The sequence below is a fragment of the Empidonax traillii genome, unplaced genomic scaffold (assembly GCF_003031625.1).
Source record: "Empidonax traillii isolate 1590-97213 ecotype Southwest subspecies unplaced genomic scaffold, ASM303162v1 scaffold434:size946695, whole genome shotgun sequence".
Taxonomy (NCBI): Eukaryota; Metazoa; Chordata; class Aves; order Passeriformes; family Tyrannidae; genus Empidonax; species Empidonax traillii.
In genome coordinates this window covers 852,958-870,959 of record NW_020955627.1, presented here as the reverse complement: position 1 = coordinate 870,959, position 18,002 = coordinate 852,958, and the positions used below count along the sequence as shown (strand labels likewise).

The window sequence follows — 18,002 nt, the reverse complement described above, 5'->3', positions numbered from 1 at the left end:
CCATCCTCAGCAAAAGACCCTTGTCTCATTTAAACTGGGACACTAACACATCTTGCTTCACTGTCTTCCATCTTCCAGGAGCCTCTTGCCATTCATGAACACCTATCAACCTCTTAAAGGCTTATGGCGTTCACAATTTGCACTTGAGCACATTTTTTGTGATGCAGATAGCAAATAAGTATGTTACTGGAGAGCAGGAAAACAGTGATTAGCCATTCAAATCTACTTCCACACCACTCAAAGGGAAATACACACAACACAGCCTGACTTCAACACTTATCTTCCACTTCAAATTCCATATCATCAGGCTTTCCTTCTCCACACTTCCTCCTTGTATGAAATAATGAGGTTCTCATATACTCACCAACATAGTTCTGCTTACTTTATGTCTTTAGGTTAGACCATTACTGGAGTTGCTGGAAATAAAAAACATGAAACACTATACTTCACCCACTGTAGAATTCACTGTACCCCAGCAGTGCTTGTGGTCTCCTACACAAATATCACCTCAGCTCAGCTCCAGCTCTAGCTCTGAAATCAGGACTGTACAAACTATATTCCCATTATCTGCAGTAAGCAGGACACAAGGTCTGCTTTCTTACTCCTCCTGTGCATCAAGTCCAGTTTCAAGTGACAGAGTCCACTGATCAGACACAAGCTGCACTGGCTAAGAACAGTAGATACTGTGTCCTAAGAGAAGTACTACTTGTTAGCATGGAAAGAACATTTTACAATTCATACAGATTAATGAACGAGAAAGCAGGAACAGTTAGTGACTACCAGGCAGAGAAACCTTCTGGCATCAGAGATAAAGTACATCCTATATATCCTATAACTATCAGGAGCTGGGAGTCAGTACAAGCCAGCCTAGCAGAGCTCACCTAGCAGTAGATGTTCAAGAATTAATTGCTTGATTAGTTATAGTACACATTGCTGTCTTATTCCTAGGTTATGGAAGCATACAAGAGCTGAGATGATTTATCAAATACACTGTGTGACTGTTGTAAGCTGTTAATACCAAAAAGAAATGTATAAATTCACAGTGAGACATTAAGGAAGAGGAAGGTGCTTTTATTTTAAAAGTTATTTCACTTGCCATAATCACCAGCATGTCACAAAACAGCTACTGAGACTTCTCTGCATTGCTTGGGCTCCTCTTAATTGACCTTGGGCTCCTCCTCTTGATTGATTATGACAGCAGCTTTGGTTACTTTTTTGGACAGATCCTGTAGAAATCAGCAGTAATTCTAGAAAAAACAATTGATTGCCTTGAAATGGGTCTCCCTCCAGCATCCTTAGGCCTTCAGTAAAGTTGCTGCCTGTCATCTTTGTTTTCTTGTTTTGTCAGGTTTATCATCAGTCTTGCTTTCTGAAATCACTTCCTAACTGAGTGATATCCTTCTCAAAGCCCAAGTAAGTACTTGGATTCAGTGGATGTAGTGTAATCAGGACCAATGAATGTAGTTTTGCCTGGACCAGAGAACACAGAGCTAAGATATGAGAAGTGATAATGGATCAAATTAGGACACCTGATACTAAGAGAGCAATTGTAATTAGGCAAGTAATTGGGGTGACCTATTTGTATTTTATATTGCAAAACCAAAACTAAGCTGACTTCTCCAACCATTTGTTTAAGCACTGTCTTAAAATAGTGTTTCTAAGCATGGTGAGGACTGCTGTCCTTGATTCATCAGGCCAGCACAGCTGCAGCCATGTGATTTGCATCAACATGAACTGTGATGAACTGTTCATGGAAGCATCATAAATATTATTTTCAACATGAAATTGTGCAGTGAGGCCACACTGCTTGACCTCAAAGAATATAATTGAACATGTTACAGTGGCTGCATCACTCTGAAGAGCTCAGGGTGGTTTTATATGGGGTAGTCCAAAAAAACCAGAACTTCCATGGGAAATTAGAAATTCTGAAGATACATGCTATGGGCTAAAAGACACTGTGTAAGAAAAATACTGTAATAAATAGATAGTTAACCATCACAAGATTTGTAGTATTTAAAAAATGGAAGCCATTCTGAAGGTTTAAAGCTGAGTATGACAGATGAATAAGATGCAATCTGTGGAATAATAGAAGTCTGCCAGCTGTAAATAAATAATCAGTTGAAAATCACTTTGGGGGTCTAAATGCATCTTCTTTGCTAAGAGGCTATTCAGCTAAATGTGCTCTTATCTGTGTATCTTATTCTGAGACAGGAAAAGATTTCATCCCTCACAACAAAGTATTCCAGGCACCCTGTATATGTGATGCATTAAATATGTCGGAAAAGTGCACTCTCCCACACAGGGATGCCTGTGTGGGTCCCTCATTACTGCTGTCATTCTGAAGCTCTGCAGCTGCCTGGGCTGGCTACAGCTCTCAAGACCCCTCACTTGCTTATCAGATTTGGAAGAGATAACTAAGACAGAAACTGTTTTTAAGTATCCAGGTCAACACCGCAATCTTGCTATCTTTCTCACCTTCACAGCTCTACTCTACTGGTTGGTTCCCCTGGCTAAATACCTGCAGCAGTAGCTTTCACAGCACAATTTACTCGGAGACAGGAAAAACAAAGGGAATTTTCAATTGTTAACTAAGGTACAAAAGACTCTGCTAGAGTTGTTCTCACAGAGGAAATATTTTTGAAAACATACTCTCATCTTCAACACAAGCATGTGTGTTCAAAGTCATGGAAAACGATGTTCTCACCTTGTGCATGGAGACCCAAGCCATAATGCTGTGTCACTAAGCAAAAAAAAACAAAAACAAAAACAAAAACAACAACAACAAAAAATTTCACACAGGACAGAGTGCAACTGTAACATTGTCTTACTGTCAACTTACTGTCAACATTTTTTTTTTATAGCTCAGTGACCTCCTGGATCCTGAAGCAGCAAAGAGAGCTCTGAATTGCAAATGAAGTAAGATTTATGATTACTCACTTCACTATAGGTCCATCTGGTCAGAACCTGAAGGGAATCAAATACATTTAAATAAACCTAATACATCAGTGTGACAGTTAACACCACCATAAGTAGACAGAAATAACTATAATGCAAAAGCATTGTGTATGTATATATTCTCTAAAAAAATTTAACATTTCTTGGGCAAGAATGTGTGCACAACCTTTTCACTGACCCTAAAACAAAAATGTACATTATGCATAAGTAACATGGGCAAAGATTGTCAAGATGCCACATCTGGAAAACACTCTGTGTTATTAGAAAAACATATCTTGATGGATGTCTAAGAAAGAAAGGCACTCCCTGTTGGAAAATCAGCCAGCCAGTGTATAAGAGTCACATAACTTTTGGACAAGAATAATTGTATAACAACTGTTGGAACAGCACAATCTCTATATTCCAAAATGAACTACTTATGTGGGTGCCATTGTTTCAGAACTAGGTATGCAGAACCTCTCTGACATTCTTTAACGCTTTGTTTGCAAGTGTTATCGTGCTATCATTAAAGAAAACAAACCACAAATGTTTGTGTAGGATCTAGTATCCAGCTCCTGAGGTTACTCCTGAGCAGTGTGCCACCATTCCCTGGGCAACTTCCCCCAGTTTTATTGTTCAGCATGACGCTATGGACTATCCCTTGATTCAGCTGGGTCAGCTGTCTTGGCTGTGTCCCCTCCCAGCTTCTTATGCACCCCCTAGTCCACTCACTGGTGGGGTGACTTGAGAAGCAGAAAAGGCCTTGAGTCAACGTAAGCCTTGCTTGGCAGCAACAAAAACATCAAGGTGTTGCCAACATTATTCTCCTCCCAAACCCAAAACACAGAAGTGTACCAGCTACTAAGAAGAAAATTAACTCTATCCCAGCCAAACCCAGAACATACCTTCTGCCTGTATTCAGTGTCAGACATCCCCTCCAAGGCTGTCTAGTTTTGTACCCAGGTGTCAGCACAGGCTGCCAGTTGGATCAGATCATGATGATATTGGAATATACCTTTCCAACCATTTCAACTCTTTAAAATTACTATTCCAACACGCATTCTGGTACCTCGTTCCTTACTTAATTCTCAGTCATGTTAATACTGAGCAATAACAAAATTTAACACCATTGCTAATAAAATCTAACAGTTGCAAAAATCTTCCTTCTTAGGCACAGCTAGAAGAGGCAGCAAATAGCACAGCAGTTTCTGGGGTCTTGCTTCTAGATCTGCTGGGGCCTTCTTCTGGGATCACTGTCAAAGGACCTCTGGGAACCCTTTTGGGAAGCCCTTGAGGAGCTTGAGGTTGCCTGTTGCTATTGGGAACGGAGAGGTGCAGGAGGCCCTGACTTGCAGCAAGGTCTAGCAGGGCTAACGACCCCTGCCCTTGGAGATTCAGTTCCAGCTGACACTGACTGGGGAGGGTCTGGCATCCTTTCAGGCTGAGGGCTATATAAGAGCTGGGCCTAAAACACATGGGCTTTAGGGGGCATTTGGTGTAGGAAGGGCTAGTACTTTGTAACAGTACACACTTCTTCAGCAGCAGTTGGGGTGTGCTATAGTCTGCTGTCTTCAGCAGCTCTTGGAAAAATTTCCCCTGTAACAGTGGAGGTCTCAATCCGAACCAGACCTTTAGAAGGAGGGTGCTCCCCCACCTTTAGCATGGAGGGAGAAGCACACCTTTTGAGGTGTTTTATTAAGCAAAGCAGCTACAGGATGAGGTTAGTGTGCTGTACATCATCAGAGATTCTTAAAGAGAGTGAATCTTCTCTGAGATGCTGCAGCTTTGAGAAACCATGGAGGTATGTATCGAAGGAGGAGCAGGCTGAATCTATCTATCAGGGTGGGAAGTAAAAACTCTCAGGATGGTGAAAGCCTGCGATTCCTGCTGCTAGGAGGAATTATTAGGTGCTGCCCAATGATTTGTAACTAAACTATTTGAGGGGCTTAGCCTGAGCCTTGCAGAAATGTAACTGTATAGAACAATGAATGTAACTTTAAACTATGTAGCAAACCATGTAGCTTGACCTATAAAACCTGTCATTAAAGGTCAGCAGTCTTAAGAGAAAGGAATTTTTTTAAGTGACAGGTCTCCATATTTTGAAGTTGAACGGATAAAAGGAACACGGAACTAGCAGGCCAAGTCAAAACTGGCCTTGTGCTCTGACACAGTCCAAAGGGCATGGAGATGTGCCGAAGTGAGAGTTCAAGAAAAGTATAATGTGAAAAAGATGAGGCACAACCACCCGGGGATCGTGAACAAGCACCCAAAGGGACCACTGACTCAAAATGGCATTCCTGTCAAAGGGAGGGACAGGATTAGGTAATGTTTGAGTTGTTAATTAGGTAACTGAATGAAGGCAGGAGGCTTTTGTAACTCAGGCCTGCACAATTTAGAGAAAATATTCTCTTGTGCATCCAGCACACTGAAATAAAATAAAAGAATGCTTTGCTCCTTAAAACTCAAAAAAAAGTCTTAGTTTCTTTGTACATAGTTTTAAGTCAACAGAAGAACCAGAAGGAGGCATTAAGGGTTGCTTCCTTGATACTGACAGCTCTGCTGTAGGGAACAGGCCTGTCTGCTGACCTGTTGTCTGGGAGACTTTGCTGCTTTTGAGAGTCTGTGATTTGTGATACCGTGAAATGCTTGCAAAGACACCTCGGGCTATCTCATTATTGATCCCCACCGCTTTTTCATGTAATCATCAAATGCTCTCCAATTACTGGAGAAATCTGCATAGCATCAAGTATGACACCGCTCTGGAGTGATGGTCAAGGGCTTAAGGACCTATCTAGTGTGTCCCTAGTCCTGCTGGTCAACTGGTGCAGTTTTAGTTCCTATGAACATGGCATGCTCTTTGATGAGTGTGTGTCACTTGGAAGAGCTGGGATACATTGGACTAAGATGGGAGAGCATCTTTGCCAACAGGATTGTCAGTCTGGTAGGAAGAGCTTTAAACTGAGAATGATGTGGAAAGAAAGGATGACAATCAAATGAAGAAGTTTTGGACGAGGTTATCAAGCAGAAGATGAGGGCTTGTGCAAACAGAGGGGACTTTATCATCAACTTGGGTGTCATCAAAGTACATGCATATAAGCACAAGCTTCAGAAAGGACTTTTTGTTTTTTAAACTCTTCAAGGAGGAGTCTAGGTGTGCCTGGATCTATTCCAACCCCAAATGTGATAAGTGTAATTGATTCTATATGCAACTTCATCCTGCAGGATTAAATATGGCAAATGAAATACGTTAGCATGAATACAATGTGTTTTAATTGTAGTGATGCCAGTGATTATTAAGAAGGAAAATATCACAAGCAGAATTCTCTACTACACAATATAGATAGAACTCATTACAGCGCACTACTTATGAAAACAGTAGTTTTAAAGCTGTCTTAAGAATTATCAAGTAGATTGATGTTACTCACCCATAGTGATGACTGTGGGCAAATATGTTTGCTCATACTCAGAGTTACCTTGAAGGGTATCCCTCCTCAAGGGAGCAATCTCCACACATACTCCTAGAAGTCCTCCCTGCTGGAAAATGGGACCATGCTTTTATAGTACAAAGTCACTTGTAAGTCATGTGTTGCTAGGCTAGCCATGGTCATGCCAACTCAAGAGAACATGCTTTATTTTTAAATAAGATATTGTCACTTGTTTGTTTTTCTCATTCTGTAAACATCTGTCTTTCACATCCTTGTCTGTGGCAGTCTTTGTCAGGAATCATCTGTCTTTCATATCCCTGTGATGGGATTAATTTAGGATTGCTGGTAAGGCTGGTCTCAGCATTCTTCACCACTAAAAAGAGTGATTTTATTGGAAGTGAACTCCACTGAAATGGACTTCAGGATCTTGAAAGGAGGGAAGAAGATGAAAGCAGGACCATTGTCATGGCCTTCAAGAGGCCAGACTTCAGCCTGTTCAAGGATCTACTTGTGTGAATCCACTAAATATGATCCTGAAAAGAAGACAGATCCAGAAGAGCTGGCTGGTTTTTGGGTTTTCTGGGTTTTTTTACCCCACAAAGAATCACTTTCTACAAGCTCAAGAATGGTCCATTCTGGTGTGCAGGAGAACCTGTAAAGATGGCAGGAGGGCTTGCACGGATGTGCAAGGAGAGGCTGACTGAACTCAAGCATGGAAAGGAAGTATACAGGAGGTGGACACAAGCACAGGTGACCCAAAAGGAATAGGGCCACTGTGCAAGGATGGGGGTTAGGAAAGCCAAATCCATCTGGAGTTGAATCTGGTAAAGAGATGTGAAAAACAAGCAATGTTTCTACAATAGGAAATGTGGGCCCACTCCTGAATGGGACTGGGACATGGTGAAAAAGAATGCTGCAGTGGGCCAACACAGAAGGTATTGTAAAGAAGAGGCTGATTTCAAGAGATCTTAGGCAGAATTTAACTAGGTTTTGATTGTAGAGTTGTGTGTTTTAGCATGAGGAACTGCTGAACTTGAGTATACAATGTGTTGCCACTAACAATGCAATCTGTGTGTACTCTTTGTAATGTAAGGGCTTGTTCCCACGGGAATGTGTAAAAGTGTAACGCTTCCAGCAAACCTCAGTGTACCCTCTAGAACATTTAGTATTGTACAATAAGAGACTGATGGATTTGTTTTACTTGAATGAATACTGTCAAGATGTGATTAACAATGAGGCTACTGAACCTCCCCACAAAGAATTCTGCACAGCAGTGGCTCTACCAGAGAGAACTGTCCAGGTCTGCATCCTTGCATGTTTCCCAGCATTGGAAGAGACGTGTAAGACTTTCCACTGCAACTTTTAGAAACACCTTTTTCTCTTAAGCATCTTATGGTTTTGGTTTTGGTTTTTTTTTTTTTTTTGAGATACAGCAGAACCAGAACTTCACAATACTAAGCAGACATAGAAAGGTTGAGGTCCTAAATGACTTATTTGCCTTGTCAGTCTACATAGAACAGTTTGGAGTGAAAGGAACCTTTAAAGGTCATCTAGTTCAAATTCCCTGCAAAAAACAGGGATATGTTCAACTAGGTCAGGTTGCTATTGAAACCGAACAAGTTTCTATCCAGCCCAGTATGGGACTGGATAACTGTATAGTGAGGTAGATTGGAAACAGCCTCAGCTTCCGAGTTCAAAGGATCAGCAGCACAAAGACAAGCTGGAGACCAGCCCCTTGTGGTCAATACTAAGGTTATACCACTGAACATCTTCATTATATGACATGGGGCAAAGTGCATTCCCAGAAGTTTACAAATAATTCAAAACTGGGAATAGTGGTTGATGTACCTCATGTCCCTTTGCACACAGAGATCTGACAGGTTGGGGAAATCAGCAGATAGGAACCTAAGGATGTTCAGCCAGCTGCTCTCCTGCACCTGGGGAGGAATAACCCCATATACCAGCACAAGCTGGAGTCCTGACTCTGTGGAGAGTCCACGTTCGAGTAGCTCCTGAGTCACTGTTTATAGCCTGGTGTTTGTCAGTACAGCTTCTCACCATATTAAGGCTGATGTGACTGAAGTCATTTTTGCAGCTGCCTGCAGTCAAACCAGTGTAAGAGCAGCACGTGTCTGCCCCCTGGAATAGCCTGATGCCAGTTGGAGGTACAGCCTGTGTTTGTGCTTCCTTGCCCTTAAGGGTGGCTTGTCACGTGGATGTGAAGTTTGGTGGTTCATGAGCTGCTTCAGAAGTAATTCCTGAGTTAAACAGCTAAAGGCTGTCAGTGGGCTAATAATTATTTCCAGCCCAGAAGCTGATGAATGTACTCTTAGCACTGCCAAACTTGCTGATGGGAGAATGTGGTAAACTGAATCTTGTGGAAAAAATAGAAAGAGAATTAGTTGCTAATTAGCTAGGGGTGTGTACTGTTTAAATTTGTCACACAAGCATACAGAATTTGTCAGTACCATACAGTTTGCTGCAGCTTTATTGTGCCTCCTGACCCAAGGAAAGGGATCTCCAGGGATGCCTGTCAGCAGTCCCCACTCAACCCAGCACCACCATCGTAGAGGTTTCTGCCTTCCTGGTGCTAAAATGCTGCTCAAGGGAGCTTGGCTTTCTCCTGCATTTTTTTAGGGACAAAGACTTCTCCATGGTGGCTAAGGCCAGCCTGCTCCTTTAGTATTTCTGATGCTCAGGCTGCTCGGTGGCATCTTGCTTGTGCTGTCAAGAGGAAAGCCAAAATAAAGCTCACTCTAATGGCTTTGTGAGCCTCCTGTGCTTGCTACAAAATTTACAATTGGCCCATGATGACTGAATAGCATATTTCATTGTGTGCATGGGATGTCCCAGCCAAACTGGGCACATAGAAGCGATTTTTCTTTAGGGGGTTTTATAGCTTACACTTATAAGGGTATGATATGAATCATCCAATTACCTACTACTGTGTATTTCTAATTATCCAATGACAAAGTATATGTTCTTGCAGCATCATCATCCGTTGCATCCTTGTGGTTTATCTGTCAATCCAGACATTTTGGTTGTTGACTTCAACAAAGTTATCAGGCATCAGCAGCAACCTGTGTTTCTCTTAAATATGGATCCTTCAGTTAATTTCGTGAGAACAGAGGTTTAGTTTTCTTAGTCTATCGCTTGTTCTTTTTAGTAGGGAGTAGGGGAGGGGTCTTGGGTCTGAGGATAGCGACAAAGTACTAATAATGCTGCCGACTTCTGAGAGCTGTGTGGTCTCAATTTATGCCACACCATCCAAGCAGAAACGTAAAAAAGAAAAAACCAAAATAAAAACAAAACAAACAAAAACAAACAAACAAAAACATCATAAAAGAGAGAGCTAGGATACAAATGAGCTACAGGTAGCAGGCACTCCTGCCGGTTCCCGTCCGGCCGAGGCCGAGCAGGACTACATCTCCCGTCATGCCACCTCACGGCGGGCGCCGCCGCCATCTCGGCACCGGCCCCGTTGGGTCGGGGCGGTGTCCCCGCCGCATTCCCCGCTCCCGGCGGCATTCCTCGGTCCCGGCCGCATTCCTCGGTCCCGGCCATGAGCCGCCTCAGCGGCGGCTGGGACGGCGCCGGCGAGGAAGTCCGGCTGCTCCTGGACCTGTGAGTGCCGCCCCGACACCCTCCCGCCGCGCCCGCCTCGGGAGGAGGGCTGGGACAGGAGCGCAGGGAGGGGACAGGGTTTGACAGGCCTTTGGCGGCGGAGACGGCGAGTGTTGGTGGTGGCAGGGTTTGCAGAGTTCAGGAGCTGCGGGAGAGGTGACAGGGTTTGTCAGAGGTGACGAGGTTTGACGAGCTGGCAGGGTAGGTGATAGGGTTTGTCCGAGGTGACAGGGTTTGTCAGAGGTCAGCAGGAGCTACAGGAGAGGTGACAGGGTTTAGCAGAGGTGACAGGGTAAGTGAATGGGTTTGGCAGAGGTGAAAGGGTTTGGCAGAGGTGAGCGGGAGCTACAGGAGAGGTGACAGGGTTTGGCAGAGTTCAGGAGCCGCAGGAGAAGTGGCAAGGCTTGACAGATGTGACAGGGTTTGGGGTGGCAGGGTAGGTGACAGGGTTTGGCAGAAGTGACCATTTGTGAGGAGTTACAGGACAAGTGACAGGGTTTGACAGGACCTGCAGGGCTTGGTGGGGGTGATGAGATTTGGCAGGTAGGTACCAATGTGCTCCCTGACAGATCTGGATGTGGGGAGATGGTTGAGGATCCCTGGCTTTGCCTGGCCCCAGTGAGTGGTGTTTTGCTTTGAGGTTTTTCTTTATGTCAAATTCCTTTGTGTTTAGGAGGGATCTAGAGACAGCGTAGGGATAAAATATTTCATTTGACAGATAAAAGAAAAATAGTTGTCAAAGAGTACAGTTAGTCTAAGATTTTTATTCTTAAAAGCACTGAAGATAAGATTATAGTTGCCCGGGTGTGTAGACAGTAAATATTTTATAGTTTCCTATAAAGTAGAATAACAGTGAAAACATAATTTAAATGATTTGTTTAAACTGCAGATCAGTAATGTACTCTGGGAATATCAACCAGCTCTTTGAAAAGAATGTGATTTATCTTAATAATCTTTTCATTCAAGCTGAATTTAATATTCTGTGGCAAGAGACAGTTAAACGTAACAGGAAAACTTACCATCACTCACATCAATTTCCATGTATCTGCACTGGTTTTGGAGTATTTTCTGCTAATTTGAACTAAGTAGTTGGTCTAAATTTATAGGCCTCTTTTCAAACATGGCTGCATTAGCCATTTAATGTCTTTAAAAGAAAAAAATTAATCTGAAGCTTACATTAAGTTTTTAGAGATAACATCTGTTTTAATGTGCTACAATATATGATGACAGTCTGCTTCCTTCAGGATGAATTGCCAGAAAACTTAATTTATCCAGTGGCCAAAATATAGGTGTCATGTGATAAATATGTATTTAGCACATAAATGAAGTGTGTGCCCTTGTGTGACAGAAGACTTCTGCCCATTCACATGACTCAATAGGCATCCATCGCAGAAGAGGGAACACTCACATGGTGGGTGTACATGTAGCCCCCCCAAAAGTCTCAAAGTCTGTTGCACTCACCCTAGCCAAAGGCAGGATGCTGTTTTGCACCGAGGAGGTGCCGGTTCATTTGGGATCTCAGTAGGAAAGGCATGGGTTCTCAAGGCTTGTTGACTGGTTTATTGCATGAGGAATAGTAGCACTGGTAAAGGTGACAGCAGTCATATGTCCTTTCTGATGCTGAGGCCCCCAGCTGTTACAGTGTGAGACAACCCCTTCCCAGTGATCAGCACGTCTCACAGATCCTGCTTATGGGGAGGTTCACTTTTGTGGTCTTTAGAGCCTTGATAAGATTTGTTTTTCTTAGAAGTAAACAACTATTCTTCATTTCTGCAGTGAAGTTAAGGAATGCTGCATATCGATTACCTGGCTAATCTCAAAACAGAGAATGTGGATGGTGTAATCTACATATACTGAATCAGAGCCAAGTACAGGTTTCTCTGTTGGTCAGGGAGCCAAGTTCATCCAGCAGTCACTGAGGTTCCAGGAAGGCATTGCATTCTTGCACACACAGGAGTGAGTTAAAGGCGGCCCTGGTGCATTCTTAGGTTTAGAATGTTGCTCCTGTTGACATACAGGTCTCTGCAGTCCAGGCCTGGGTTAAACTTTGCCCAAATTCTGTTTGAAATCATGTGCTCCTCAAGTGTCTTCTACAGTGACCTGCTAGAGATGCCCTTAATACACTTTGCTGACTTTAGTGGGTCTTTTTTATGTGCTTCCACATTGGAAATCTTTCTTCCTTCCTTGTTTAAATTTGTGCTGTGCTTCAGATTACAGAGCCTTAATATTTTGACCTCTCTAGAGTTATTGATTGGTATGAGTTTAATGTGCTGTGATTTGGTGGCATTCTGATGCCAAATAAGTTTTTGTTGCAAAACCAATTGTCTATAGGGACTCCAGAGCTGTGGTTTGATGCTAAATCAAATTTGGTGTAACTCTAGGTTGTTGCTGCCCCCTGCACTAGTTACTTGTCCTGGCAGTGTTGTTTCTGTGTCCTCACAGTTTTGGTCAAAGAGTTTTTTGCATTCAGATCAGATGCTGAACAGCTCACACTGCAGCTGAGAGTTTCAGGGACAGCATGAGGAAGACACAGTAAAAAGTGGTTGGGGAGTCAAGTGGGATATGGAAAAATAGCCTTTGCAACCTCTGGACTTTACATTTGCTTACAGTGATGTGTAGTGACCACATTAATGATATTTAAGACAATGTATTATGCTACATGCTTAACCTCAGGTCTTAAACCCAGTAACTTCTCTTCACCTGTACTGTAGTGCTTGATACCATAAACAATTTCTATTTTTGATTGGTTACTGATCTTTTTTGCACTACTTTATTAATACTGCTGCAGTATATTGTAATGTAATTATAATATAATTATTAGTCCATATGACTACTACTCAAAACTAGTAATTACACAGCTTCTTAACAAATGTGTGTAATTTAGTGCATTGTTTCTTGTCTTAATGCTAGTCAGGTCAGGTGATGGCCATCTGTTGATGCCAGACTGCACCTTAAGCTTCTTACTTAAGCTAGCCCTTAGGCTTATTGTTTAACTAGCAGAACTTACAAGAGAAACTAAACCCAAACCCAAATCTATTAATGTGTGGAGTAGTCCTTTTAATAAGGTCATTATTTTTAAGATCTCCAAACAAAGTGCATTTATTAAGGTGTATCTGCTGCTTGTCTGGCACTTGGTGGCCTTTGCCCCCTGCCCTAAAAGAGTAATTAACACTCCAACAAGAGCATCATATTGAAAATACTTAGAAACATTTTTTTCCAAGCTATATCTTATATTAGCTTCTCTTTCCTGAAGTTACTGCTCCCAAGATGAGAAATCATTGGCTTAGACGGAGTCCTAGCTGATGCAGTTTTAAGGCCAGCCTATGTCAAATCTGTAGTTGGTTTACATAATTCTACTTGGCTGAAAACTGACAGTGTAGGAATTGCAGGGTCTGACAAATAGTGGGTGCCTGGCAGCAACATCTCTCGCTGGAGAGGTGGAGAGGGCAGCTGGGGCAGATAAACAGCTTTAACTGCCATACTCTTGGGAGGCTGGTGTTACAAATCTCTCCATCCTGGCGTGTGTTTTAAGATGATTTCTCCATGCCCAGACATGAGATCAGAACAAAGGGAGTTTCTACCGTCAAACGTCAGACTCTTAACACAAATAAAAGATCAGATTTAAAGGTGTTTTAATTGGTTACTCCATGATGAAGAAAGCATGTAAATCATCCCAAGAGTGTGTATTTAGGTATTGCTTGGGATTGCTTCATGTGTCATTGATATATAGCTCTTGTTTAACAGAGGGTCAGCCTATTGCAGACTAATGTGTTAGTGACTAACCTGTCAGTGTCTTGGAAAAGGAATATCCTGCAAAGGCATCAGAACATTTGGAGACAGGTATAAAAAAACTGAGAACAGAGGTAGAATAGCAACTTCAAAACAGCTTCCTTTTGTGGTCTTTCTATGAATATAAATTATCTATTCCTAAGGAATGCAGGAAGATGTATCCATGTTGTTATTTACCATTAAACCAGTTTAGTATCTGTTCTTTTGGTTCATTTATTCCTGTGTGTCCCACTCCTAACATCTGTTCTGCTATTCTGTGTTGTGTGAAATAATATAAGCTGCACCTTGATGTAAGCTAGGCTATTTGTAGAATTATTTTTAATAAGGATCTAATTTCTGTTTTATGTATTTGAAATTGATGCCGAGAACCTCGGGGTAGAAGAACTGCTTGGAGACTTTGCATCTTTAAGCAGCAAGGTATTTGGTTTATTGCCAACGTTTGGAGCAAGGCAGTTCGCACTGCAGAAACTTGCTGGACTCAAAAGTGCAAAACAATCCATTTTATACATTTTAGATACACAGTTACACCTTCTACCTTGCATATTACTAGCTAGGCGGAGTCCAGGTGGAGCTTTCAAGAATCTTATTTTGGTTCAAATTTTTGGTGGTGTTCTCCTCGTGCTTTGATCTCCTGGTCGTTGTATACAAGAGTCATCAGCTGAACTTTTCAACTTTCTTTGTTAGGTGACCTAGATTCTTCGAGCTTGCAAAATCCTGGCTCTGGGCCTCCTATATCTACTTTAAACTACTTCGAAAAGATTTATTACCTGGTGGTCTATTATATACTACTCCTTATCATTCTTTCTATAATGAGGCTTTGGTCCAGTAAGCAGGACAGAACAAGACATTAACCAGTGTTCCTACAGTGTTCTTTTAGCAAATCAGACAGAACAAACATTAGGTAATACCTTCTCCTGGCTCAGCAGGGCAAGGTGTTTTACCAACTAAGCCATCGTTACCTCCTTTTGTGCTTTTCTCTGCCATCAAAATATAAATATTTGTCCTGTCATAAGGCCTTAAGGTTAAAGATCATATGCCTTTTTCTGTTCTGCACCTCTAGACACATTTGGAACAAATAAATGTGTCATTTGACACTTGATAGACAACTCTGAACTATAAACATCCTGTGTAGCAAGTCTGATAATGTGGAGCAGGGAAAAAGCAGCTATGGGGTTTGCTAGAAGGAATGGTCTTTTATCAGGCCACTGCAGGAGTAAAACACTACTCAGTTTTCCCTGTCCCTGAAAAACAGGAATCATGACTTCTTTCATTAAGTTAGACTAGGTCAAAGTGTGTGTCTGCCAGGTGATTGCATTACAGGCTTTACTTACCAGTCTTAGTTATTGCTTGTGTATCCAGATCCCATTAAGTCTGGATGCCAACTACAGTGGAGAGAAATACTGTGCAGTTTTAATTGCTGGACTGAGTTTACTTGTCGAGGAATTTAGTGGAAAAATGTTGATTCTACAAAAGCAAAATTTTTTGTAGGACGGTAATGTTTTCTTTCAACACTTTGGATGGGATTTAAAAAGAAAAGTTGGCCTAGGGAATGTAATTCAGGTAGCTATGATCAACAGATAATAGAACCTCCAAATCAAAGCATTCCATTGTTTCTGTGGACTCAGGTGTCTAAGCATGAGGGGACAATGGGGAGTTACTCTTCCTCCCCCATTTCAACTCCCTCCATTTCAGTTTTGCTGTATGGTAATGCTTTTTAAACTTTTGGCATTTCCTAGACAACAAATGTTACCCGTTACCTTTTTGGTTTTCTCTGGATGTTGATTAGCTTTACTCTAGTTTATGTTCCTCTTTTACCTAGGAACTTCGGATTGGTGATTGCTCTGAAGGTCAGTATGCTCAGGGTGCTTAGAAGCTATTCCTGAACTCTTCCCGGACTTGCCTCTGGTGTTTCAATAAGCCTGTGACTGTAATTTAAAGTTGCAGGTTGGAACATTAATATTTTATGTATTCTAAGATACATTACAGTGCTTTAGGAATCTTAAAAAAACAGGGTTGCATGATTAATGTCCCTCTCTTATACTCTGTATTGCAAAAGTGAATATTCTTCTGTATATTTGACCCAAAAAAGCATGATTTCAGGTGTTCCAGCTGGGCACTATTCCGCATATAAGTGGATAATATTGATCTTTGTTTTATTTTGCTTAAGTGAAGTTTTTAATGTTTTTTTCCCAAAAAGCTCTGTTCCATTTAGAGTCTTGTAACATATTCTGAGTGAAATGATCCCTTTTTCTTGTATTCACACAGCTGGAATTCTAGGATTTCAAATCCTGTCTTAAAGCATCGCTCAGCATTCTGTGATTCTCGTAGGCCTATTAATATTTATTTCTGCTTAGTCCTTCCTTTTTTGGATGAATACTTAATACCTTTGTGGTTTTGAGTTTTGTTTTGTAATTTCTCCTGCATCAGTATCTCGTGATGGAAACTTTGTGTAAGTTGTGTTTCAGTATTTGGCCAAGGGAAGAGATTGCTCGGAATAGGGAAGCAATTGTGCCCTAATACAAAAGCTGCCCAGAGGGCAGGTGTTTATGATGTGTAGAAAATGCAGTATGTGTTGGCATTATTGCTAGTTGAAAATCTCTATCCTGGTGTGTGTAATAATCAGGTTGTTTCCTTTGTGTTGATAAATCATTCTGATGAATAAATACATGGGGTGGGAGGAGGCCTAAAATACTGCTATTAAAGGAAAAGGAATTGGCTATACTGATTTAAACTAATCGGTGTTTCTGAGTGTGAGAGGATTTCAATAAGCTGTGTGAGAACTTCCTTCTAATCCTAGGGCAGCTTAATTTCTTGAAGAGCCATTGCTGGTGATGCTTTTTGAAATACTTTGTAAGGTTCACTATCCTCTATATATTAAATTTTCTGTGTATCCACTTGTTACTTTATTTAACTAATCTACTTTCTAGGACTACGAGCCTGTTGATCTCAGATTTCCTGGACCCTACTATGACAGAAATTTTCTGCCTCAAGTGGCAGTCCTGTGATCAGATCTAGTTTTAAGCACAAAGATAAAAGGATTGAGCACAGAGTTACACAGCACAATTCATATTAAAAGAGTACTGCAGACTAAGACAGTGCACAAAATACTACACTGAAAATATCTCAGGTGTCCCTTCACCAGATCTAGCTGTCCCAACTAAAGGTTTTAGTGCCTTCTTAATGGAGCTGAGCTGGTGAAAAGGCTTTTCTTAAAGCTGGTGAAGGTACTACCAGCAAACTCATTTGGTAAGTTGGGCTGGTGACTGCAGTGAAAGAGGCTAATCTTTGCCTGCAGGTGCTTGGGGAACACTTTCACAGAAGGATCAGCTGACTGACCCTGAAGGGCAACAGCTGGATTGGTGGTAGCACAGAACAGCTGGAACTGATAAGGTCTGAAGGCACCACAGCTGGATGCAGAAAATGACATTTCATGGCTTGCTTTTTCTAATTTTGATATGTAATGCCTCTTTTTGACTGTACTGTCACTTTCTTTTATTTCAGATGCCTTCAGTGTTTGACAAAGAACCTTTCCAGATATGCTGCAGATATTAAGTCATTGCCACCCAACATAAAGGATAAACTGATTAAATTAATGAGCAGGCAAGGGCAAATAACTGATTCAAATATCAGTCAGGTAAGAACCTATTCAAAACTATACTGTCTGTGATAGTTAATACACAAGGATGAGCTGGACTAAAAGTGTTTACATGAGATAAATTCAAAGCCTTCTTACTCTGTCCATGTCCTTACAGTTTTATTTCTTAAACTTCATGATATTAATAGTCTTGTATTAGTAGTAATAAGAGTATGTTTTGCTAAAAAGTAAATTAAAAATATTCTCCCTTCAGTGATAATTGACTTTTGTCTAATCAGCTAACATATGGTATCCCTTCTCAGTATGGGAAAGTAAGCTGTATTGCACACCAGTCTCTGTCCCTGAATGCAGTATGTTTCAAGAAGCTTGTGCATAATTTAGCAATGAAAGGACTTAGGAACTTGTAAGAATCCTATTAGGATCCCCACATAATTTATTTAAATTTTGATTCTTTGAAATATGATGATGCTAAGGCTAGAAATCGATAGTTCAAATTCTCTGGTCCTTTCTGCTTACTGATGTGTGCCAGTGTTTCAAAATGAAATCAGTCAAGGGCTTTCCTTCAGCTGTAAATTCAGGGGCACATCTGTTTCCTATCTGTCTACTATTATCTTACTCAGCCTTAAAGGGAGGTG

General features: G+C 41.4%; 1 protein-coding gene across 7 annotated transcripts in view; it reads left to right on the top strand.

Moving 5' to 3' along the window:
* Nucleotides 1-18,002, top strand: part of AMN1 (antagonist of mitotic exit network 1 homolog) — a 31,165-nt gene that overhangs the window by 4,128 nt on the left and 9,035 nt on the right. Inside the window, exons 1-3 of one of the 7 annotated variants that reach the window (XM_027894594.1) lie at nt 9,829-9,855; nt 9,894-9,983; nt 17,274-17,406. In XM_027894594.1, coding sequence (XP_027750395.1) covers nt 9,922-9,983; nt 17,274-17,406 — 195 coding nt within the window. In that variant the 5' untranslated portion in view covers nt 9,829-9,855; nt 9,894-9,921. The other 6 variants (XM_027894595.1, XM_027894592.1, XM_027894593.1 and 3 more) reach the window with 6 other exon arrangements.